The sequence below is a fragment of the Diceros bicornis genome, chromosome 37 (genome assembly GCF_020826845.1).
Source record: "Diceros bicornis minor isolate mBicDic1 chromosome 37, mDicBic1.mat.cur, whole genome shotgun sequence".
Lineage (NCBI taxonomy): Eukaryota > Metazoa > Chordata > Mammalia > Perissodactyla > Rhinocerotidae > Diceros > Diceros bicornis.
Window position 1 is genome coordinate 30,054,061 of NC_080776.1, and position 24,774 is coordinate 30,078,834.

Here is a 24,774-nt window from a genome sequence, read left to right on the forward strand (position 1 = left end):
TCTGGAGAAATCTGATTGAGGTAAGGGGTCCAGGTATAGGAATCTTGAAAAATGACCCCATCTCCTTGGTCCTAGGCCTCAACAGATCTTTGAACTCTGGTAACCAGGCACCCACAGTCCTCCCTCCAGCTCACTTGACGGGAGACAGTCAAGAGGCAAAAATGTTTTGTTGTTGTATCCCAACTTTTGCAGGATCTGGGCTCAAAAATGCCCAGAAATAGAATCTTTTTGATTGTTGCCTACATTGGCTCAGCCCTCATCCCTGACGCCTCTGGGTGTCTGACAGGAGGCAGTGAAGGGTAACATGGGCAGCCCAGGAAAGGTTAGTGCAGACCAGAACACAACGGTGATCCCACCTGATCAACCCCACACTCCAGGCCCCTCATCGTGTGTTTGTGTGTGTTTGTGTGTCTGTGTGGTGTGGGGAAGGCAGGGTATGTGGGGCAGGCCATTCCTGGGCAGGAGCTGGTTGTTAGGTGTCGGAAGCCTGTGGGTCTGTGACGTTCGTACCCAGGTCATGGCTGGCAGCATGAGAAGGTGAGCTGCTCAACTCGTATGTTATTGAGCCCTAGAGGTTTCATCTCCTTCCCTTCCTGACCAGAGTTCTTTGCCAGGATGCCCTCTGTGCCTGAACTGAGGAGCAGACTTTCTCTTGGGGGCCGGCCCCAGTGGCAGAGTGCAGGCAGCCCCTGATTCCCTCTGGCCCAGCTCCCAGGCAGTCTTTGCAGAACTCCACTCAGGAGGTCATCAAGTAGCTGCCCAATGGTTTCAACTCCACCAACTCACTAGACAAGGGGCAGGTGCATGAGGCCACCCACACCATCCAGTGCTGCTCTAAGATGAGAGCAGGAGCAGAGGGCCTCCACACTCAGGACCTTGAGATGACGGGGTTGGACCAGAACTAGGGTGGGACCAGTCAGGGGCTGTCTCTTTTTCAAGCTAAAGTGGATGTACGTGCAGGTAACCTTGCCTGGTTCAGAGCTGAGCTGCTGTGACCCTCTTTCCTTTGACTGGTGTGAGCTTCTGAGGCCACTGAGGCAGAGCCAGAGGATAAGGGGGACTGCAGGCTGGCTGTTCCTGGAAAGGAAATGGGATCTTTCCTGTGTTTAGAAGGACACATGGAAAGTCAGCTATGTGAGTGAACCTTTCTCTTTATCCCGCTGCAGCGCCAGCTGCAGAGCTTCAGCCAGCAGCAGAAGCAGAGCAGTGGGCAGTGGTGGAGGTAGAGCTGGCTCCAGCTTCCTTGACACCACCCTCTCTAGCACTGGAGCCAGTGTCTCCTCCACCAGCAGTGTTGGAGCTGGAGCAAGGGCCGACATCGGCTGCAGCAGGAGTGGGAGCTGCTGAGCTGGAGTCACCTGGACCATCATTTCTAGTGGGAAGTCCATCTCCACCTGTGGCTAAGAAGCATGAGAAGAAGCCCAACCTACGGCCTTCCCTCCTAAGCTGGTGGTGCAGCAGTTGACCGTGATGGATGCAGTGAGCAGTTGCGCTTTCAGGGCGGGTGGGGTAGGCCTTCACTCTGCCATCATTGCCCCAGACCTCATCCAGTCTTCTATGATCTGGGCCCGAATCCTGGCTCCACCCCTTACCAACCATACGACCTGGGCAACTTTCTGAACCCCCAAACATTTGCTGTCCACCTACAGACCGTAGAGGTGGACACTAACAGGACCTGCTGCACAGAGTGGCTGTGCCGGCTCCATGAGGTAGAAGAGACGGAAGGGTGAGCAGGGCCTGGCATATCAGTGGGGGAGGGGAACTCACTGTGCGCAGCCAGGTCCCTGGTGGCCCAACCTTCTGCTCAGGAGGCTCAACAGCCTCAGGACTTATTAGACACCTGATGTGTACTTCACTATGAGGGAGACAGACAAGGCCCGTGGTTGTAGCTGCCACAGGGGAATGTGCATCAGAATGGGGAGTGGGACCAGAGCGGGGATCAGGTTGTTGGAAGATGCTCCCTTGGGATGAGCCAAGCTGAGCCACCATCTGGAGCTTGGAGTTAGCCAGGACGGGTTGGATGCAAATGCCCCCTCCCTTCCCTGCCAGTATTGGGTCCTGGGTCATCCTCTGCTGGGTGCCTGCAGTGACAGAGAAGAAAAGCCAGGGACTCTCACAAGGCTCAGGCCACATCATGAGCTTCCTGAGCTCCAGCTCTAAACTGTGACCCCTGTGTGGGACTTTGTGGGCTGTGGACACAGAGCTAGGGTGTGGCAATGCTGGGTGACACTCCCCCTGTTCCCCAGGAGCCCTTCCAGAAGGTGGTGCCCTCTCAGTGTCTGGGCTCCACCTGGGGCAAGAGGAACAAGCCCGGCAATGAGCACCTGGCACACACCGTCCGGGCCAATATCGACCACTTCAGAAGGGTGGCCAACCTCGTCATCACCACCTGCCTTGGGGTCCCGAGCATGATGGCCCAGGACAGGGTGAGGGTGGTGGAGCGCTGGATCCAGGTGGCCCAGGTGTGCTTTTGGAGGCCCAGTGGAGCCCCTCTCTGGAGCCTTAGGAACTGCCTCCACCTTTATCAGCTCCCAGGATTGCAGTGTGTGGTCTAAGCCCTTGCAAGTCCCTAGGTCCTTCCTGCCAGGAGCACGTTGACCTTGACTCCACGTCCCAGTGTGGGGATGCTCACTTCCTACCTGGTTCCCTCCTTGGGTTGAGCTAAAATCCTCCTCCTTGTGAGTGTTACACTTTGGGTCCTAAATGTGCCCTTCTGGGGCTCCCTAAACATCTGTCTAATCCAGGAGGGGAGATTTAAATAGAAGGGGACTGAAGCTAGAGCAAGCAGGGCTCCAGTGCCCCACCTCACAGCTTATTCTCTTCCCTTCCCCAGGAGTGCGAGATCCTGAAGAACTTCTCCTCGCCCCGCACTGTCATCTCTTCTCTGCAGAAAACATCCATATGCCACCTGAAGAACACATGGGGGAAGTTTCCTGGTGGGTAGTGCCCCTCTCCATAGGAGGACCAGGGTGGATGGGGGTTCTCCTGAATGTCTGCCATTGGCCCCTCAGTCAGGTGGGAACTCCTGGGAGGCAGGAAATGATGGGGACAGGGCCTGGGCCTCAGCGGTGGGTCTCTAAGTCTCCCGGTGTCCTTAGTGCACCAATTCTGCTTCAGGACTCGGTTTCCCTAAATGCCAGGTACTGGAGTGAGCCACATTGGACATTTTCAAGTGTTTATAACAACAGAACTCTATGCCCAGTTGAAACTCAAAGTGGTCAAAAGAGAGCTGCTCTGTATAGCGGGGGAATGGAGACCCCAGTGACCAACAGGAGAGCCCCCTCCCAGTCCCACGAGACCTTAGCGCTCAGAGGAGCCCAGTGAGAGCACTCCTCCAGGCAGTTTGAATCTCTCAGGTTGTCAAAGAAAAGGATATGCACTTAGACCCCTCACATTATCCCTAAATTTATCCTTCCCTCTTTCCCTTCCTGTCAGGGAGAGCTCTGAAAAATTTAAGGAGAGCTATAGCCAAGACGAGTCCTTGAACAGATAACTGATGACCAAGGTAGAGTGGAGGCTGGGGGTCTGGAAAGAGAGCAGGGGCCGGGGGGGAGGGGGACTGAGCAAGCTGTGGTTTTGATAATTTCTCACTTGAACTTTCTCTGAAACATTCCTGTCTATCTTGTCCAGGTTAACAAGCAGAGGGATCTGTTCTGCCCATGGGCAGGTGGGGTGCCATTTTTCGGCAGGAGGCCTTGGTCATGGGACACAGTGGTGTTGGCTGGGCTGTTCCAGGACGAGTTGCCGAGCTGGCGCCATCAGCAGGTCTCTGGCTTCCACTCACGCCCATCCTGCTGGATATAGCTTCTTCCAGGCTGTTGGGTGGTTGGGTGGGTTTATCCCTCAGCCTAAACCTGTCCTCAGGAAGCCAGGCCCCTGCTGCTCCTTCTATCTTCACCATGTCTCCAAGGGGAGGGCACACTGCCTACCCCAGGGACAGGCACAGCAGGGGATTCCCCTGGCACAGGTGGACAAACAGGCTGCTCATCCTTGGATCTGAACAACTGACCAGAGACAGATGTGTGTGCATTGTGGGACTCCCCACTGGACCCCTAGAGCAGTCACTTGAGTCAACCACAGGAGTCTCACCTGAGTGCCTGGTTGGCAATGATATAGGCCCCAGGTGGCTTATGAGTAACGTCTAGGCAACTGATGGATTCTTAGTGGATCCTGCTGAAAGGACGTTAAGAGCTTCATGTAAACGGGGAAGCAAAGCATCTTGTCATCCCCTTCCCTGTTGATCAGAGGTGGCACCTTGTGGGTCCAGTTCCTGAGTGGATAAAGAAAGAGTTCAGTGCAGGCAAATATCCTGAGTTGTTCTTTGGGGAGGAGAAGGGTTTGGCATTGCCTCTGTCCGGCATGGGGGAGAGACACTCCAGGGGACTGGGGCAGGCAGGAGCCACTCAACAACCAGACTCCCAAGACACCCCATCCTCTCCATCCACGGCTCGGCCCAGGGCCAAGCTTTGAGAGCTCAGGGGACAGGACTGTTGTCAGTGGTGGGGCTGGGGGTTAGGCAAGGATGTTGGAACAGGGCCTCTGGCTGAGAGGGGCAAGCGGCCTCTCCTCTGTTGAACCCTCAGCAACTCACTGCCCCTGTTTGGACCTCTGTCTCCCCATCAGGGAAATGGAGGTATGGTGATTGTGTGGTGCAGGCCTCACAGGGTGGTAATGAGGTAAGAGGGAGGAAAGGAATGTGGGAGCTTTCTGCCTGCTCCACCTGGAGGGGTGAGGGCAAGAACAATGATGACAGTCATGCGACAGTGAGTCCTCAGGAGAACCTGTGAGGTAGCTGGAGTTCTCACACTTTCCAGATGAGGAAACAGGCTCGGGGAGGCCAGGCCAAAAGCCCGAGCTCACACCCAGAGTGAGAGTTGGAGCTGGGCTTGTTCTGGAATCACAAGACCTTGCAGGGTGGAGTGGCATTGGTGCCAGTTCACTCGAGTCAGATGTTCAGGGTCAGAGGTCAGTGGTGCTCGAGAGAAATGGGGTGAGGGGAGTATGGTCTCGCTGACACTGTCCTCGACTCTGGCAGGAGGGGCCCTCCACGTTTGCCACCCAGAGGGCAACCCCCAGAAAGTGCAGGAGAAGCAGCAGCAGGTGAGTGTGCCTGTGGAGGAGGGGCTCTGCCCTCCCATCCGGAGGCCTCAAATCAAGAGAGGAGGTCCCTTCCTCCTGGTGCCACAGTGTCTGAATCCCCCAGTAGAAGTGACCAGGAGGGGGGCCTGGAAGAGCTGGTGTAGGATGGATTTGTTGTGGGGAGGGCCAGGGACCACATACCCTGTGATTTGCCAGAAGCCGGCCCTGGGAGGTGAGTAGGAGGAGTGTGGTGTTCTTGGGGTGTGAAGGGAGGAAGAATTGAGGGGAGGCTGCTAAGGGTCCTAGGCTGCTCCCCGTGGGAACCCTGGGGTGGCCCAGGAGGCTGAGGGTGAGGACTTTTCAGGGGAGGATCTGCAGGGGGCCGACTTGAGAGCAAGGGCTCATCCCACCCGCACCCCGATGTCACAGAGTGTTGTCCCCTATCTTGGCACTTTCCTCGGTGACCTGCTGATGCTGCACCTGCCGATGGGTGATTATCTCGAAGTGGATGAATCTGAGGACCAGGCAGGAAGGACCAGGATCCTGAGCCTGGGGATGCGTGAGCCCCCGCACTGAGCTCTGAGCTCTCAGCACTTGGCACATCTCCTCTCATGAGAGCCTCACAGCCGCCCCTGGGAGCTGGGGCATCAGGCCCATCTTAGGGATGAGTGAACAGAGGCTCCGCCTGAGACATCCATTCTCGTTCCTCAGGCTGGGGAAGCTCAGAGCTGCCTGATGGCACAGCTGCGTGAGGTTTTATCTGAGCTGGACTCTGCCTGTCCCTCCCATGCTGCCCGTGGAGGGAGAGAGCAGTCGGCCCCCTCCCAAGTCAGGCAGCACATAAGTGGCTGAGCAGTCCCCTCTGCCTGAGGCCTCAGCCTCCAAGTCTGTCATCAGAGAGGGTTGTGCTGCCAGGTCCCTCAGCCTTCCCCCATGTCCTACTAGTCTGGAGCCCAGAGCCCATCCTAGGTCCAAGTCCTCTTTTCTCTGCATGCCCCACCCCCTCTGGGGACCTGGCAGTAGTGCCACATGAGAAGGGCAGGACATAGGGGGCTAGTCAGGCTAGGGGGCTCTGTCTGATGGACTCTGGCTGTCTGCCTTCCAGGGGAATGAGATCAACCTTGAGAAGAGGACTGAGGAGCAGCTGTGGCACTCCTTGCAGAGGAGGGGAAGGAGGTGGAAATCAGAGACCCTCTGGGGAGAACAGTTTCTGGCTCCACCCCTTGTATCTTACCTTGAGTGGAAGATTTTGGTAGAAGTCGAGACCCATCCAGTTAGCGCGTGGGTTGAAGGGAGGATGGCATCAAGGAAAACTTCTTGGAGGAGGGGCTGATTATTCCCATTCTGAGAACAGGTAGAGCCTGGATGGAACTGGAGGGAAGGAGCGTTCCCAGGACTGGTCCCCTGCCCCAGTCCTCACCCCCCACAAGGACCCTGCAGCATCCCCCAACCAGGCCCTGTCTGCATCCTCTTCTTCCCTCTGCTCCCAAGAACACCAAGTCATGAGGGAGATCCTGCTGCTCCAGGTCGCTGCAAAGAATTATAAAAAGACCCCAAGGAGTGATTTGGGGCCTGGTTCCAGGAAATGGAGCTGCTCAACGAGAATGAGTGAGGCCGGGCAGGAGTTGGGTGAGGGCAGGGGTGGATTCTCCCTGTTGGCCAGTCCAGAGAGCCTGTCTCCGTGGCCCCCTGGTCAGCCACAGGCCTTATGGCATGGCGACCTCTGGGACACCCAGACTCCAGCTGCTGAGTTTTCTTTTGACCAAATTTTAGGAACTTTTAGTTTTCTAGTTGAATCTCTGGAATTGCATCAGCTCCAAGTGGGGAAACCAATGTAAAAAGATCAAAACGTGCATGTGGAGAGGACAAGGCCCGAGGAAGATCATTTGAAAATGGACTAAAGGAAGGCAGGACTTTCCCTCCTGAGACCCCTCTAGGGGCTCCATGTTCACCCCTGACCTAGATTTGAATCCTGCTGGGATCCTTGTCCAGGACTCTGAATTCCTTTTCCTGCTTGATTTGTATCCAGGAGGAACGATTTCTGATGCAGCTATTAAGGCTACTGTTGGGCCTTGTTACATAAACATGACTGCTCCCTGTGAACTAGGATTTTCAGCACCCCTGCCTTCCTTATGCCATTCCCTTTAGGGCAGAAATTCCCTAGAAGGCCCCCAGTCTCCTCCCTGGCTTGGCCTGATGGATCCTGAGTGAGCTCTGCTTTGCCAGGATAAGGGACCATAATCCTGGCCAGTCAGTGACCCCACATTGTCCCTTGCTGTCCAAGGTGAATTCTGAGCTCGTGTCCTTCTGAGGTCCAAGGTCTTGGGCAATCCTCCAGTTTACACACTCAGTGTTGGTGTTCTGAACTCGTCCAAATGGTGTAATTGGGCCCAAGTCATTAAAGTGTGTCACCCCTGGGTGGCTGTGTTTTTTTCCCCAGTCTTGTGCTGTGGTTACATTACAACCAGCTGCTGGGGTGTGAACCCTGTTTGGAGCTTTGAAATATGAGGCATGACAGGGGTGTTGGGAGGTCCAGCGGGGAATGCCACGGAACTGATGATCCATGGTCGTACATGAACACAGCCTTACCAATTAAAATACTGAAATGTTCCCCATCTGGTGGTGAATAGACACTGCTCTGAGCTCACACCAAGAACCCGACCCATGACTAGCTGCTTTCAAAGGGTTACCAAGTGGCATTTTGAACCTCTTCCCTTGGGAACACCCTGTAAGACAAGGGCCAGATGAATCGCTTGGCACTTGTGTGTTATCGCCTCCTTTCTGATGGCTGCAAGTGTCACCCAGACACACAGGCTGGACTCTGCCAGGGAAGCCTTCTCAGGACAGCCAGAAGCTGAGGATGAATTCTGGTTCCCGGCATCCCAGGCCCTTCCTGACACAGCACAGCCACCCAGGAAAGTGATTTGGTTATGGAAAGACTGGGAAGGACATACTTTCCCTCCAAAGAGAAAGAGAAGTGCCAACAGTGAAAGCTTAATCCCTCAAATAGACAATTAAATCCCAACAAGCAGTGGGTTCTTGTCAGATTACTGATGCTGAAAAGGCCTCTTTTGATAATAGCACGATCCCCCAGCTGCCATGTCCATCTTCATGAATCAAATTTCCAACACATATGGATCTAAAAATCTGAGGGAAATCTGGTATTTCCTTAGATGCAACACTGAATTAGCATGCAACAAAGAACATAAAAATGGAAGTAAATGGAAGTAAATACCTAATTTGAGTACATAGATATCAAAGTGCTTTTGAAACAATATTTTGGAATCTATTGGAATATTACACAAAAAGAATAATCCACTTTTAGTACGTTTTACTGTGACTGTGAGGGGAAAAACTGAATCATCCCGTGACGTTGGTAACTCGCTGCTGACTTGAAAGTAAAAATAAATGATGTACATAGTAAAAGAAAATGAGAGAACAGCATGAAAAAAGAAGATTTTTCTCTCCTCACCTGAAACTCAACCTCTCACCTCAGAAAGAAACCACTGTCTATATTTTCTATGTCACACAGCAGAGTTTAATAAAAGAAACGTATTGGTATGTTTTAAAGTTTCAAGAGCTCAAAGCAAGGAAACATTAGGGACGCAACCATGAGACCTCACTGAGGTGCCTGCTCCATTTCATCTGCTGTCAGGACGTCCTTCTTGGCCCCTCGTTTTCTCTGCCTCGCTAGCAAGTCTGTCCACCATCAGTGCTACCACCAGACTCTCTCCTGTGCTCCTCACTGCCCTTTCCTCTTTCCTGATACCTTCCACAGTCACCAGAAATTGTTGGCAGTGAAGCTGTGGAATGCCCAGATCAGCTCCTGGAATCATCTCTGTCAAATCTGAAGACCGGCAGGAGTGGGCATGGGACCTGGAGTGCAGACCACCTGCGAGCACACCTGGCAGGGATTCACCTGTGTGACTAGGTGCAAGTTTTTGCAACGCTTTGGCTAGATTGAAAGGATTTACCAGTAGTCCTGCACTGCTGCAGGCCTGGAGTCCTCGTGGTCTCTCGGGCCAGCAGACTTGGTGGGGCTGGTCCAAGGTGTTCTCCCAGAGACCCGTCACTGCTAGGATAGGATGCGATTCTAGTAACCGGCCCCTTGACTATGTCACTGGACATCCTAAAAGGGATGGAGGTGCTTAAACCAGGCTTTGGTTTGGACTGGTTCCCACAGTCACGCTGCTTCCTCTGTGAAGACATGACTATCATCCTTCTTTTCCTCTTACCCTACAAAAATAAATCATGATATTGTGTCAAATGACAAAGGAAGCCTGCCATTTTAGGACAATTATCATGGCTGTTTTGTACTTCCACCCTCCCTCTATCCTCTGGGGATCTGACCTGTGTCCTGGGATGTCATCAAGCAGATTTGCATCTAGAACAGAAAGCTCCAGGTCAAAACTCAAGGCTACTCCAGATCATTTCTCTCCCTCCATCCTGTTAACACCCCCTCCTTGTTTGAGTGTGTTTCTATTCCTTTCTTGTCCTTGTCACTCTCAACTGTACAAGTCCTGGCACTCCATCTCAGGACAGTCGGTCCCCAATCTTTTACTAAATCCCAAATTCCACCATTTCTGTGTTTTCTGACTACTCATTTGCTTCATCCATTGGCCACTCGGTGTTCATAGAAGTCAAATCAATAGTGACATTGTCAACCAGCCCTTGTTAGCGACTTACTCCCACATCCCAGATGTTCACATAATCCAAATGGTTATGTTCAAAGTAAATAATTCAGAAAACATATTCACTCACCACAAATTCCTGATATCTAATACTTTTATTCAAACACTCATACAGTGGATACCTGTCCCTCAAGATAAGAAGTAATGCCAGATCACCGATCCTCACCTTAATTTCCTCCTACCCCTATCAATCCTGGATTCCATGGACTATGATCTCAATAATTTCCTTGGAATAATAAAAAATTCCTTACCACTTAGTTATGTTGTAAACCTCCAAACCCAGAAGATCCTGATTATCTGCCATGCCGCAGCTACTGCTGGTCTTATAACAAGCTGAAGAAAAAGCACGAAACATGATCTTTTGGTACCACTGTAAATACAAAACCATCTGCATCAACTGGGAAGCACTCATAATACCTGAAAATTTTGTTCTCTTTTTTTGTGTTGGGTCAATAACAAAAAGAAAAATCAATTAAAAAATGGACACGGGGGCTGGCCCCATGGCTTAGTGGTTAAGTGCGCACGCTCTGCTACTGGCGGCCCGGGTTCGGATGCCTGGCGCACACCAACGCACCGCTTCTCTGGCCATGCTGAGGCCGCGTCCCACATACAGCAACTAGAAGGGTGTGCAGCTATAACATACAACTATCCACTGGGGCTTTGGGGGGAAAAAATAAATAAATAAAATCTAAAAAAAAAAAAAAAAGACTTAATAAAAAATAAGATGATCAATATCCTCATGTTACAATGTCTCTTTCCAACCCTTGTGGACGAGTGTAATCAGAACCCCCTGAAGAAGGCACAGGCCAGAATAGGATGGAACACTGGGGCCTGGGGGAGTTGCACTGCACCTGACCACACAGACTATCACCCGGGCCTATTGAACACAAGAGAAGAACCCAAGGATGTGGTCTAATGAGAATTCCCCATCTTGCCACATTCAGAGACACTACAGAGTTTCTTTTCCATTCTTTACAAAAATGTTAAAGAATTCATGTGTCATTAATTCATAAAGGGGCAAATTCTTGACAAAGTGACAGGTCTAGATTCCATGACCAGGTTTTTCAGATGTTTTGATAATATCCCACATTCAGGAATCAGAAATGTAACCTATTGGGATGTGTAATATAAACAAGGACTTTTTTTCATGTAGATCAACGCCCAGATTTTTAGAGATGACATAAATCATGAAAGCTGCTAACCATTCTTCCACAGGTTTCAATAAGACTTTTAAGTTAATTTACCAATCTCAGGAAAAAAGAATTTGGCAATTCAAGTTTTTTGTTTCTGCATTCAAGCGTACAGTACAGGCAAGAGAATGAGCAGAAAAAAATTAACAAGAAGGTCTTGTGTCTGTCTGGTGGCTTAGCGGTTAAGTGTGCGTGCTCTGCTATTGGTGGCCCAGGTTCGGATCCCGGGCACACACTGATGCACTGCTTGTCCGGCCATGCTGAGGCCACGTCCCACATACAGCAACTAGAAGGATGTGCAACTATGACATACAACTATCTACTGAGGCTTTGGGGAGAAAAAAGGAGGAGGATTGGCAATAGATGTTAGCTCAGAGCCGGTCTTCCTCAGCAAAAAGAGGAGGATTAGTATGGATGTTAACTCAGGGCTGATCTTCCTCACAAAACAAAAGAAAAAAACAAGGTCTTGGTTGCATTTCATCTTTTGCAAATAAGCAGGATATTTTATGCTCTGTTCCTTTCACTACTCTAAACAAATTTTAAAGAATATAGTACATCTGACTATCCCTAGGCATGTTTATCCTGGAAACTTGCCGAAATCCAAAGCAGAGATGTTAAAGCTGATGGGTTTCAAATGCTGCCCAAGTGCTGTCTACCTTGAACATCCCTATCCCAAAGCTAGACCACCAGTCTCTTCCTGAGGGATCAGAGTCATCACCCGTGTCCCTGAGAGACTGGCCACTCAGGCCTGAGCTGAGATTAGGCTATCAATCTAAATGGCAAAATGCTTAAGCTATTCTCATCTTAAGGATGCTGTTTCAGAGGCCCCTGCACTGGAAGGTGTTGGTGAAAATGTTCTACTAGATACTTGCCTGGGAATTGGGTTGTTCTCCTCTGCCCTTGGCGGATCCTGGGGAAACCAATGATTAACCTCACGGATGCCTCAACTTCCACTTCTGCAAAAAAGGCAAGCAACAGCCACTGTTACCACCCTGCAAAGCTCTCAAGTTGTGCTTGCAAGAGGGGCCATAGGGCGAATTTCTCCCAAAAGCTGATGAAATGATGACACTTTGGCTGGAGAAGGCAGACGGCAGCAGGCAGAGGAAAGTTTCTGGGATGTCAAACCAGTTCCCATAAGCACTTTAGAGAAACACCTGGCACTGGACTAGGTAGGAGGCTGTGGAAAGACCCACAGATATGCAGGTGGGAGGAGGAATCAAGCAACGGAGGGAGGCGATGTGGAATAGACATGAGTCCGGCTTCAATTTTGGACAAAAGCAGTTGCATGATGCAGGCCCGCGGCTGCCCATGCAGCCGCCACACCCTCCTAACTCCTTGGTCCCTCTTATCCTGTCACATCCCTCTGAGACTCAGCCCACGTGGAGCAGGTGCAGGACCACAGGGCAGAGCACACCTTCTTGCTCCTCCCCTCAGGGCTAGGCACCGCCCTGTGCCCAGAGCATCCAGGGAGTTGTAGTCCTGTAGTCCTGCAAGCTCCCAGCCTGGAGCGGTTGAGAGACAAAAGCTCCCAGCATGCACAGCTAGGGGCCCCAACTCCCTCCTTGTCCCTCCACCCCTGGGCCCCACTCCTCTCCTTGTCCACCCCACCCTCTATCATGCCTCTTCTCTCTACCACGCCCACCCTCCATGCCCTGCCCACCGCCTGGAGTATGCGCAGCGTGGTTGGGCTGCATCCCTTGAGGCCGGTACTCAGGTAGGGGTGGGGGTCACCAGCCTGGCTGTTGCTGAGGATGCTTGCAGCCCTGGTGGAAGCTCCCTGGCCAGTATTTGAAAGGTATATTCAATATCTAAAATGGAAATACCGGGTGCCTGGGATCCTGGAATTTGCCTATTCAAGGCCACTTGTCCTACTATCCCCTCCATCCCTCCAGGCTGCCATGATCCTCCCTTTGGACTCCATGGTCACGGTCGTTGCAGAGATCCTCCCTTTGGACCCCGCCTGCCTGAAGGGCCTATACCTTGGTCAGGCATCTTAGAAGGACTGCTGTGAGCCATGTCATAAAAAGGAGAAAACATCACAGTGGACAGCCCCAATTCCTGCATATACAGATTGGAAACTTAGGTGCACTGGTAAGTGACTCCTAAGCCGCTTCAGGGGACCACACGCACGCCCCTTCTCCGACGCTGCACACAGGCCTTGTTCACTGGACTTCCTTGGCCTCATTAACACAGGCAACAGCACTGAAACTTCCCGTTGTTCCTTCGCACAATGTCAGGGAAGTTTGTGTAGGAAGGTAATATGCAATTTCTGCTCTACTATAGGGCTGGCTCCTTGGGAACCAGTTTTAATATCTCTTTTTAAATATACCCACAGAATCACAAATAATTAAACAAAATAATTTGTTGCTCTTGGGGGTTATAGCGATAATTCTCTTGAGTCGTTTTTCCATTTAGCTTCTCTGATTGACTGCAAATACTACAGCACCACACCCTTCTAGACTGGTGGATGTGCAGCTCCACTTCTTTGCAAGGAGGACACACAATAGCAGAATATCCATGGCCCAACTTTCTGGAGCATCAGTATTACTACAAGATTTGGAAGAAGCTAAGTTAGGTCATTTCCAAGGTAAGGAATTAAAAACTTAAAACTAAGATGAGGTGGGAAAGTCATATACAGTTAATAGTTGTCAGTAATCTGTGCCTGAAATGTCAGACTTTCTCTGAGAAAGAACTCTGAGACTCTACTTCCCATTGTTTTAAATAGGAAAAATTAGAAGACATAGCAAATCTATCGAAAAATCCTACCAATTTCCTAAGTCACGTTATGGCACCTACACATAAGTTATGAACATCATTGCTCCTCGTTTTCTTCCTCATTCAACCCAGTCCCACAGGTCTTGAGTGCATGCTGTGATCACTGCACTGTGCTAGATGTCAAGGCCTTGGTGAGCATCATTGTGGGGGTGGACGTCGATGGAAAAAGATTGCATCATAAAAATTCAAAGCCATGCCACTTGCCAAATTGAGGCAAAAATGGAAAGATCTAGGATGCCAAGGAAGGGTGAGGGCATTAATAGATACTTGGGAGTATTAAAATCCATCTGATTATGTCATGAGTGAACGTGTTCCACTTTAAAACAAAACACTGCTGTTGTTCTCAGATATTGAGTTAGTATCTTTGTGCAAATATGCAGGATTTAAAGTGTTTATTGATGTATAACATGCATACAGAAATATATGCAGAGGTCATCCGTGTAAACCTTAAAGAATTATTACAAAGTGAACACACTTGTGTGACCAAGAACTAGCACCAGCTTCATTCAGGCCCCGACAATCCCTTTCTCCCCCCTTCCTCCACAAAGGTAACCAATATCTTACCAGCAAACACTGTATATCGAGTTTGTCTTCTTATACAAGTGTTTTATTACAGGACAATTTAAACAATATACAAAATAAACAAAATAGCATAGTAGGCCCGTCACCCAGCTTCAACAACTACTAATCATCTGCCTTTTATGTTTTATCCAGACTCCATCCCATTCTCACCTCACTGTATTATTCTTTTAGTCCTTTTTGTATGTGTTGGGGGGTAAGATGTACACACACTGAAAGGCACAAATCTCAATCGTACAGTTTTGGCAAATAAACATGCCCATATAACCTTCACTCCTTTAAGAATAAAGTATTTCCATCACTCCCAGAAAACTCTTTCCTGTTCCTTCCCAGGCAATTTTTTCCTTCCCCCGAGGCAACCACTGTTCTAGTTTTTTCACCATAGGTTCATCTTGGCAGAAATCAGCCCACGTGTATTGTTTTCTGTCCAGCTTGCCTCCCTCGGCACGAGGTAGATGAGACTCACCCAGCACGTGTGTGTCAGCGTTTGCTCCTCAGCTTGGCTGAGGGCGTTCTGCTCTGTGGATGCCCCAAAGTGGGCTCGTCTTCCTCCTGGGGACGTGCAGGTCATCTCCTGTGAACATTCTTGTACAAACACTTTTTGTATGCTGTTTAATTCCTTTATTAACATTTAAGTGACACACCTTTGCAGTTTTTAATGGTTGATCCAGATTACAATATGCATCTTTAACATATCACAGCTGTCCTAGACTTAATAGTGCACCAGTTTAAGCAACGTAAAATATGGAAGCCTTGCTACAGAACAGTTCCATTTACCTCTGTCTGTCCTTTGTGCTATGTTGTGATAAATTTTACATCTACCCATGTTATAAATCCCACAATACAGTGTTATGATTTTTCTTTAAATAGTCATAGGTCTTTTAAAGAAGTTAAGAGAAAAATGTTTAGTATTGGGAGGGAAATGTTTTGAGGATCTGCAAATGTACTGTTTCTTCTCTAAGTTTCACTCACAGTTTTTGCATTCATCAGTCAGTCTTGCCTACAGTAATTATTACTGTGGTGTTCTAGTGGCGATTTGCTATTTCATGCTATCCAGCAGCGTTTATTATTTGGAATTATGTGAGGAATATTCCCCCCCTCCCTCTCCCTGCCTTCTACCTGTCTTTCTCTCTTTCTCTCATTCTTCCCCCTCCTTTTTTTCTTTCTTCCTTTCTTATTTAATCTTCTTTATATCAGTACAGACTCATGGATATTTATTTTATTCTCTGGGTAATAATCCAATGCTACCATTATTTATTTTGTTGCTCCCAGTTTTCCAGCTTGAGCCATTGGGAAGTCTTTAAGATTGATTCCTTTTGACACATCTCATCATTTTCTGTGTTTTTTTGAAAGCACTTTCCTACTTTCTGGCAATACAAGAAGCTCCAGGCTCATATTGTATTTCCCCTCCCCAGATCTAGAATTAGCCATTTCTCCAAGAAAACCTGGTTCTTTTTATTGGAGAATGATATTTAGAAACCAAAATCTGGGAGCTAGGTGTGCCCATTGATACTAGGGTGTCACTGCTTCTAGACCCTCTCAGCAGAGCTTGGAAATGTATGAATGAATATAAACTCAGGTATACACATCTACCTATCGATATATCAATCAATCTATCTATCTATCTGGATAGATATATTAAAAGAGACATGGATTCATATTGATACTTCCAACTCCAATCCAGCACCACAGAGTTTATTCCAGCATTCTCCTTTTGTTTATTTGTAACTTCTTTCACCAACAGTGAGAAACTTAACTCCAGTTAGCTACAATATATTTACTAATGTGTCAAGTAGTTTCAGAATCGCTAATCCATACTCTTATGAAAAACAAATTTACCACCTAGAGTACAGTGTTTCTGTACAGTACTTTAGTTTTACAGTATCCCATCAAAACACTGTCTTGCAAAGTTATTTAGGTCAGGACCTTTCATCCCCACCCCTTCTGTGTGGTTATGTCACATGCTTGTAATACAGTGAGGTTCATTTGTCACTGCATTCCATCTGAGTTCCCCAGCATCCTGATTGATTTTTAAAATTTGCAGAGTAAAATTCACTCTATGTGGTGTACAGTTCTACGGGTTTTGACAACCTTATGGTCATGTATCCACGTCCACGGTACCACACAGAGCTGTTTCTTTCACTCTCAAAATTCTCTCATACTGTCTCTTTGTAGTCAACCCCTTCCCCCATTCCATCCCTTGGCAACCACTGATCATTTTCCATCTCTGTAAATGCTGTCTTTTCTAGAAAGTCATATAAATGGAATCATATACTATATAGCCTTTTGAATCTGGCTTCCTTCACTTAGAGATATGCATCCAAGATTCATCCATGTTGTTGTGTGAATCAAGAGTTTATCCTTTTTATTGCCCAGTAGTATTCTAAGGTACTGATGCACCACAGTATCTTTTCCATTCACCTGACGAAGGACATTTAGTTTGTTGCTGGCTTTTCACAATTATGAATAAAATGGCTATGAAGATTCACGCAAAGATTTTTGTTTAAACATTAGTTTTCAATTTGCTTCAGTAAATCTCTAGGAGTGGGATATCTGAGTCATATAATAAGTGTATGTTTAACTTTATAAGAACCTGCTAAACTGTTTTCCGAATACAACTATCATGCTGCATTCCCAGTTCTAGTTGCTCCTAGTCCTCACCAGCACTTGGTATTTGCAATTTTATTTTTTATTTTAGCCACCTAATAGGTGTGCGGTATCTTATTGTGGCTTCTGCTTCCTTTTTGAAAGTGAGTTCTGCTAAATACAGATCCTGTGTTGACTTTTGGGTTTTCTTTCTGCACTTGAGAGATGTCATTTTGTTGTTGATTTGTCTCTTTTGTTTTTGATAATATATCATCCATCATTCATATTATTTCTCCCTGTATGTAATGTCTTCCCCTGTATATGTGTATTTCCCTGACTGCTTTCAAGATTTTCTTTTTATCTTTGGATTTTAGCAGCTTGACTATCATGTGCCTAGGTATGGTTTTATTTTGTATTTTATTTTGTGGGTTTCCTGACTTTCTTGGATCTAAAATTTTAGATTTTTCACGAAATTTTGGAAGTTTTATGCTATTACTCATTGATTTGCCTTTCTGCTTCATTTAATTTTTTGTCTCTCCCCTCTCTGATGGGGACTCACTCATCTCACAGGTCTTAAGGCACTCTTCATTTTTCTCAAAAATTTTATGTTCTTTTCTTCAGACTGGATAATTTCTATTGCTGTATCTTCATGTTTCTTCTAATGTTTCTAATCTACCGGTAAACTCAAAAATATTTTCTGTATTTCACCTTCCTATTTGGTTCTTTTTTGTAATTTCCATTTCTCTGCTGAGTTTCTATATCTGTTCATTCATTATGAGAATATTTTTCTTTACCACCATGATCATCTATATAAAAGCTGCTTTCTCATCCTTGTCTGCTAATTGCAACACCTTGGGAATAGTTTCTACTGCCCACTTTTGGTCGTATATGGATTATATTTTCCTATTTCTTCAAATCTCATGATTTTTTAAATTATGTACTGGAAACCATGGATGATAGTTATACAGACTCTGGATTCTATTGTATCCCTTTGAAGAGTGTTGTTATTTTTCTAGCAGGGAGTTAACTTGGCTGGACTGAAACTCCAATCCTATCTCCTTTACAACGGGCATAGCTGAAATCCTCATTCAGTTCTTTCATCTTCCAACTGCTGTTTTTACACTAGGCCCTCTGGGGCCTACCCTGCATGTGTGTTGTTCAAAGATCTGCCAATTTGGTGTGTGTGGGGGGCAGACTTTCATACATATTTTAAGATTTTCCTCTTTGTGGTTCCCTCCCTTCCAGAATTTCTCCCCCAACTTTCCAGCTACTCTGCCAGCCCCAAAATACATCCTCTAACATTACAAGTAATACTATAGTTTTTCCCCTGTCTCGGCCATGTACAGATTTTGGAATGCTTTGAGGTAAAACACTCAAGCTTGCAAACATATCCTGGTAAAATTCCCATGATTCAAGGGAAGACTCCCCCTCGGTTCTGCTTGCCTTTGGAAGAGATTTATGCATACATACATATACACATTTATTGTATGTGTATTACATATAGATACATGATTCTATATAAATATATATAATATTTCGTGCAGATTTTATCATTGTTATCTGTGACAGTGTTAGTTCAACAAGCTACTCCACTATTACTGGAAGCTAGACCTCGGTTTTGTTTCTTTTTTGCATTTTATATAAATGGAATTATAAAATATATAGCCTTTTGAATATAATTTCTTTTATGCAGCGTTATGGTTGTGATATTCATCCATGTTATTGCATGTAGCTAGTGTTTGTTCATTTGTTGAAAATAATTAATGTTGTTAAATGGTCATAAAATATGCATAACATGAAATTAACCACTTTATCTATTTTTAAGTGTGCAGTTCAGTGACATTCAGTACATTCACCTAACTCTGTAGTGATAACCTCCAACCATCCACAGATCTATTTTCACCTTCTGCTGAAACTCTGTGCCCATTAAGCAACAACTCCCTGTTGTCCCTCCCTCTTGCCCCTGGGAACCACCATTCTCCTTTCTATTCCTATGAATTTGACTACTCTAAGTACCTTATATGAGTGGAATCATACAGTATTTTTCCTTTTGTGTCTGGCTTTACTTCACTTAGCGTAAAGTCCTCAAGGTTCATCCATGTCATAACATGTGTCAGAATTCCATCCTTTTTAAGGGTGAATGGTATTCCACTGTGTTTTACACCACAATTTTTGTCAACTCATCTGTTTATGGACACCTGGCCTGCTTCCAGCTTCTGCTTATTTTGAATAACGCTGTTAAGAACACGGGTGTACGTATATGTCTTTATATATGTGTTCAGTTCTTTTGGGTTTATACCCATATATGGTGTTCTGAGATTCATTTTTTCACATGTGAGAGGGTTCCCCACACCTCCAACAAGCAATTCTTGGAATGCCAGCTGGTTGTCAGATAATTCAACTCAATTTGATGCTGTCAACCCAGAGATACATCAGATTCCACAGTTTAAGGGCTCAGTCCTATAAGACTGCACACCCACCCAACCTCACCTCAGCTTCAGATGCCAGTTACAAGCCCAGGCTGTTACCTGTACTTCTGACTGAGTGACTGTAAACCAGAGATTCCCACAACATCCTCCTTGGGTTTGATTATTTTGCTAGAGTGGCTCACAAAACTCAGAGAAACATTTACTAGATCACCAGTTTATTATAAAAAGATATAACTCAAGAGCAGCCTGATGGAAGTGGTTCAGAGGGAAAGGTATGTGAGAAGGGGCACAGAGCTTTCATGCCATCTCCAGGTGCACCACTCTCCAAGCACTCCTTGTCATTGCCAATCTGGAAGCTCTCTGAAACTCATTCTATTGGGATTTTTATGGAGGCTCCCTCACGTAGGCATGATCAATTATTAACTCAGTTTCTAGCCTCTCTTCCCTCTCTGGAGGATAAGGGATAGGACTAAAAATTCCAAGCTTCTAATCGGGGCTTGGTCTTTCTGGTGACCAGCCCCCATCCAGGAGCCCACCCAGAGTTGCCTCAATAGAACAAATGATTCTCCTAGTGTTCTTATCACTTAGGAAATTACAAGGGTTTTAGGAGCTCTGTGTCAGGGATGGGGTCAAAGACAAATATTAGAACAAGAGATGCTCCTAGTGTTCTTATCATTTAGGAAATTACAAGAATTTTAGGAGCTCTGTGCCAAGAAGTAGAGACAGAGATCCATAAATATATTTTCTGTTATTTCAGAACCCATAGGTAGAATTTCTACATCATATGGTAATTCTATTTTTCATTTTTGAAGGAACTGCCATACTGTTCTCCACAGTTTTATATTCTCACCATCCAAGCACAAGTATTCCAATTTTTCAAAATCCTTGCCAACACTTGTTATTTTCTGATTTTGTGAGAGTAAAACTATTCTAATGTGTGTGAAGAGGTATCTCAATGTGGTTTTATTTTGCATTTTCCTGATACTTAGTGATGTTGAGCATCTTTTCACGTGTTTACTGACCATTTTATGTCTTTGGAGAAATGTCTATTCAAGTCCTTTGTGCATTTTTAAATTGGGTTGTTTTTTTATTGTTGAGTTGTGGGAGTTCTTTATATATTCTAGATATTAATCCCTTATCAGATATGTGATTTGCAAATATTTTCAACCATTCTGTGGGTTGCCTTTTTACTTTGTTAATAGTATCTTGTGATACAGAAAACTTTTGCATTTTGATGAAGTCCAATTTGTTGTTTTTTTTTTTGTTGCTTATGTCTTTGGTGTCATATTAAAGAAATCATTGTTGGCAATGGCATTTGGACCCAATGACATGCAGCTTTTACCCTGTGTTTTCTTCTAAGGATTTTATAGCTTCAGCTCTAATATTAAATCTTTGATCCATTTTGAGTTAATTTTTGTATATGGTGTAAGGTAAGAGTCCAATCTCATTCTTTTGCATGTGGTCATCTAGTTTTCTCATCACTATTTGTTGAAAAACTTATCCTTTCTCCAATGAATGGTCTTTGCACCCTTGTCAAAAATCATTTGACCATATATGCAAAGGTTTATTTCTGGGCTCTCTATACTATTTCATTAGTATATTCTGTGTATTTATGCCAGTACCACACTGTTTTGATTACTTTGTAGTAAGTTTTGAAATCAGGAAGTGTGACTTCTCTAAATTGTTCTTCTTTTTCTACATTCTTTTTGCTATTTATAGTCCCTTGAGAGTCCATATGAATTTTAGGATAGATTTTTCTATTTGTGCAAAAAACATCACTGGAATTTTTACTTCCTTGAGTAAGTTGATTCTTAAGTATTTTTCTCTTTTTGATGATATTGTAAATAAAAATGTAAAGTTTTTAAATTTCTTTTTCAGATTACTTATTATTAATGTATAGAAGAACAACTAATTTTTTCATGTTGATTTTGTGTTCCACTACTCTGCAGAATTTATCAGTTCTAAAAATTTTTTTGTGGAATTTTTAGGGGTTTCAACATATAAGATATTATTTGTAAACAAATGTAATATTACTTCTTCCTTTCCAATTTGGATGCTATTGCTTTCTTTTTCTTGCCTAATTGCTTTGGCTAGAACATCTAATACCATGTTGAATAGAAATGGTGACAGTGGGCATTCTTGCCTTTTTCCTGATCTTAGAAGAAAAGCTTTCAGTCTTTCTCCCTTGAATACGATGTTCTCTGTGTATTTCTATATCTGGCTTCTATTATGTTGAAGTAGCTTCCTTTTACTCTGAGAGTTTTCTAGTGTTTTTAACATGAAAACATGTTTAGTTTTGTCAAGTCTTTTTCTGCATCCATTGAGATGATCCTGTGTTTTTTTCCCTCATTCTGTTAATGTGCTTTATTACATTGATTCATTTTCATATATTGAAACAACCTTGTATTCCAGAAATAAATCCCACTTAAAAATGATGTATAATCCTTTTAATATGCTGCTGAATCTGGTTAGTTATTACTTTATTGAGGATTTTTGTATCAATATTCATCAAAGATACTGACTTGTAGTTTTCTTTTCTCTTAGTGTCTTTGGCTTTCATATCAGGGTAGTGCTAACTCCATAGGATGACTTTAGAAGCATTCTCTCCTCTTCAACTTTTTGAAAGAGTTTGAAAAGAATTGGTGGTAGTTAATTAAAAAAAGGCTTTGGGCACACAAATAAATTCAGCATAAAATAAATACAAATAAATATTTTTTTAAAATGTGAAAAAGACTTTTTCTTAAAAAAAAATAAAAATTAAGCAAGTACATCCCTTATCACTTTATTTCTAAAAGGGTTTTTTAACCTAATAGTAAGCAGAAACAAATCGTTAAAATTAAAATGACTCAAGTCTTAATTTCCTTCATTGCAAATTTTCTGACAGAAGTATATGGTGTCATCATGTATGACATCTTTTATGAAAAAGTGGTCATTTTTTGTGGTATTTGAGAATATTATGAATTTCCCCAGTGGCCTTTGACAATACTCTGATATGCAAAGTTATCGTTTCAACATTTATGTCTTATTATTGTCCTTACCAAATTAACAAATTCTGTCAGGTGCTAATTAATCAACTACTTTTCATATGATTCAGGTTCTCCGCCACCAACTTCCATAACCATCAGGATATTCTACAACTTCTGCAAGAGTAACAATTTTACCTTACGCTGTATTTGTCTCATGTGGTTTAAAACATCCAGAAATCATTGATAAACTGACCCTGCCCAAACTAAAGCATGGTGAGTTATAAAAGATGGTCGCTGTTAAGTGGGGAGGGATTGCAGGTTGAACTTAATTTTATAAGTGGTCAATTTATTACAATATATTTTTCTATTATCTATTTCACTTCTTTTTTAAAAAAAGTGATATTTGAGGGCACTTAGATAATAAAAAGTTGAGAAGATAACGAACTGATATACTCTGTAAGCTTGAAATGTTTTCAAGCATAAGATACAATAAGAACTAAAACTAAGAAATGGGAGAGGAAATAGAGATAAGAGGATGAAATTGCAAAACAGAATCTATAATAATATCTCAATGGCTAGCGCTGTGGTGCCAAGAAGGTGGTGAAGTCAAAGAATTCGTAAAGATGATAATAGACTGCAAAGAAAAAAGACTGAAATATTTGTAGAGAGAATTTTTACAGCGATATTACAGATAGAGAACAGGAAAGAGAAGTTGGAGTGAGAGACTATCTTCTTAAATTACTTCCACTGTAGAGAACAAAAAACCAATTTGCTGAAATCTTTATTCCCTTCTATGACCCTGTGGAAGATCAAGATTTGGCCACCCTGAAATCTATCTCTTTACCTTGGTTGTTTTCTCTGAGGGCATTTGACCTCCCCCACTAACTGCCTAAAGAATTTAAAACAAAACATCTGTTTCAGGAAGGAGTTATTATCATGATGGCTGTAAATATAATGTACAATAGATGTTACAATAAAAAAGACACCAACAAGCCCATCTTATCAGAAGTTCTGTCTCTGACCATATTCTTTGGATGGCCCTGCAAGGAGTTGCCAGACAGACATTTACATTTATAAGGGAAATCTCCATTTGTAAAGGTATCTGCCTCTCTGAATTGGGAAGAGGGGGAATGACCTCATTTCTAGAAACTTATCAATGTAAAAGGTGAGGCCTTAAATCTGCATAATAACCTCACTCTTGTTTACTGTGCTTTAGTGGTAATCTCCTGTAACTGACTCCCCCCACCCCCAACATCTTCCTTTGTCATTGGCTGAACATGATATTTAAGATGAGAATTCTGCTATTGTGTTGAGAAACGCAGTGTCCTTGCTTTCTTCCGGGCATACATGTTATTAAACTTGGTATTATTTTCTCCTTCTAACCTGTCTTGTTAATTATTTGGCCAGCCATAAGAACCTTAAGGAAAAGGGCAGAGGGAGATTCTCCTTTTATCCCGACAACCCTATCTTTACGTGCAAAATCTCAGCCTTGAATGAATGGTCACATTCCTCCTTTTGCATCCCCGGGGAACAGGGCAAATAAGCTCATCTGAAACCTCAGCTGCCCAGCCTGTGAAATAAGGCTGGCCATCCATTCTCACAGAGGAGCCAACTGGAGGTAGGATTTTTGCTTCTGAATTCAGCTAAACATCTTCAAAGAATTTTATCTGCCCTTCCTTATCCAGGGCTATCAGTGAAGGGCTGGCTGGCTTTTAGAGAAGACCAATTCACAGTCAGCTGAGACATTTTTTGTTGGGCTTTCTAGAGAAGGCTGTGGGGTTTGTCAGTAAGAGTTTATATCTATATGGGTTATATATTTTTATTTTATTCAGAGATTTATGAAGAAATTTACATGGTAAGTATTACTTATTATCAAGAAAGATGGTTGTGTATTCTCTGGTCATTTAAGCAAAATCCTCCTTTCAGGGTCCACCCATAGACAAAGCCCAGATTTAATCTCTGTGGGAGATCAAGATTTGGCCACCCTGAAATCTTTCTCTTTACCTTGGTTGTTTTCTCTAGGGACATTTGACCTCCCCCACTAACTGCCTAAAGAATTTGACATGGTGGCTCCTTCCTAGAACAGATCTATCATGACTGCTATAAAAATAATGTAGGGTAGAGGTTACAATAGAAAAGGCACCAACAAGCCCATCTTATCGGGAGTTCTGTCTCTCTGGCCACATTCTTTGGATGGCCCTGCAAGGAGTTGCCAGACAATCATTTACAAGGGAAGTCTCCATTTGTAAAGGTATCTCCCTCTCTGTATTGGGAAGAGAGGGGGATGAGCTCATTTCTAGTGACTTATCAATGTGGAAGGTGAGGCCTTGAGCTACATAATAAACCTTACTCTTGTTTACTGTGCTTTAGTGGTAATTTCCTGTAACTGACTCCCCCCACCCCCAAAATCCTCCTTTGTCATTGGCTGAAAATTGTATTTAAGACGAGAATTTCTGCTATTGTGTTGAGAAACGCAGTG

The 24,774-nt window shown here is 44.8% G+C and overlaps 1 protein-coding gene across 4 annotated transcripts in view; it reads left to right on the forward strand.

Moving 5' to 3' along the window:
* The first annotated feature begins 2,039 nt into the window (after positions 1-2,039).
* LOC131399214 (ral-GDS-related protein-like) overlaps positions 2,040-24,774 on the forward strand; it is a 113,676-nt gene continuing 90,941 nt past the window's right edge. For 2 of the 4 annotated variants that reach the window (XM_058533401.1, XM_058533399.1), the window contains exons 1-3: positions 2,040-2,462; positions 2,834-2,936; positions 3,436-3,505. In XM_058533401.1, coding sequence (XP_058389384.1) covers positions 2,217-2,462; positions 2,834-2,936; positions 3,436-3,485 — 399 coding nt within the window. In that variant the 5' untranslated portion in view covers positions 2,040-2,216 and the 3' untranslated portion in view covers positions 3,486-3,505. Of the gene's footprint in view, positions 2,463-2,833; positions 2,937-3,435; positions 3,506-3,630; positions 3,785-5,035; positions 5,088-24,774 lie in introns of those variants that run through there. The other 2 variants (XM_058533400.1, XM_058533398.1) reach the window with 2 other exon arrangements.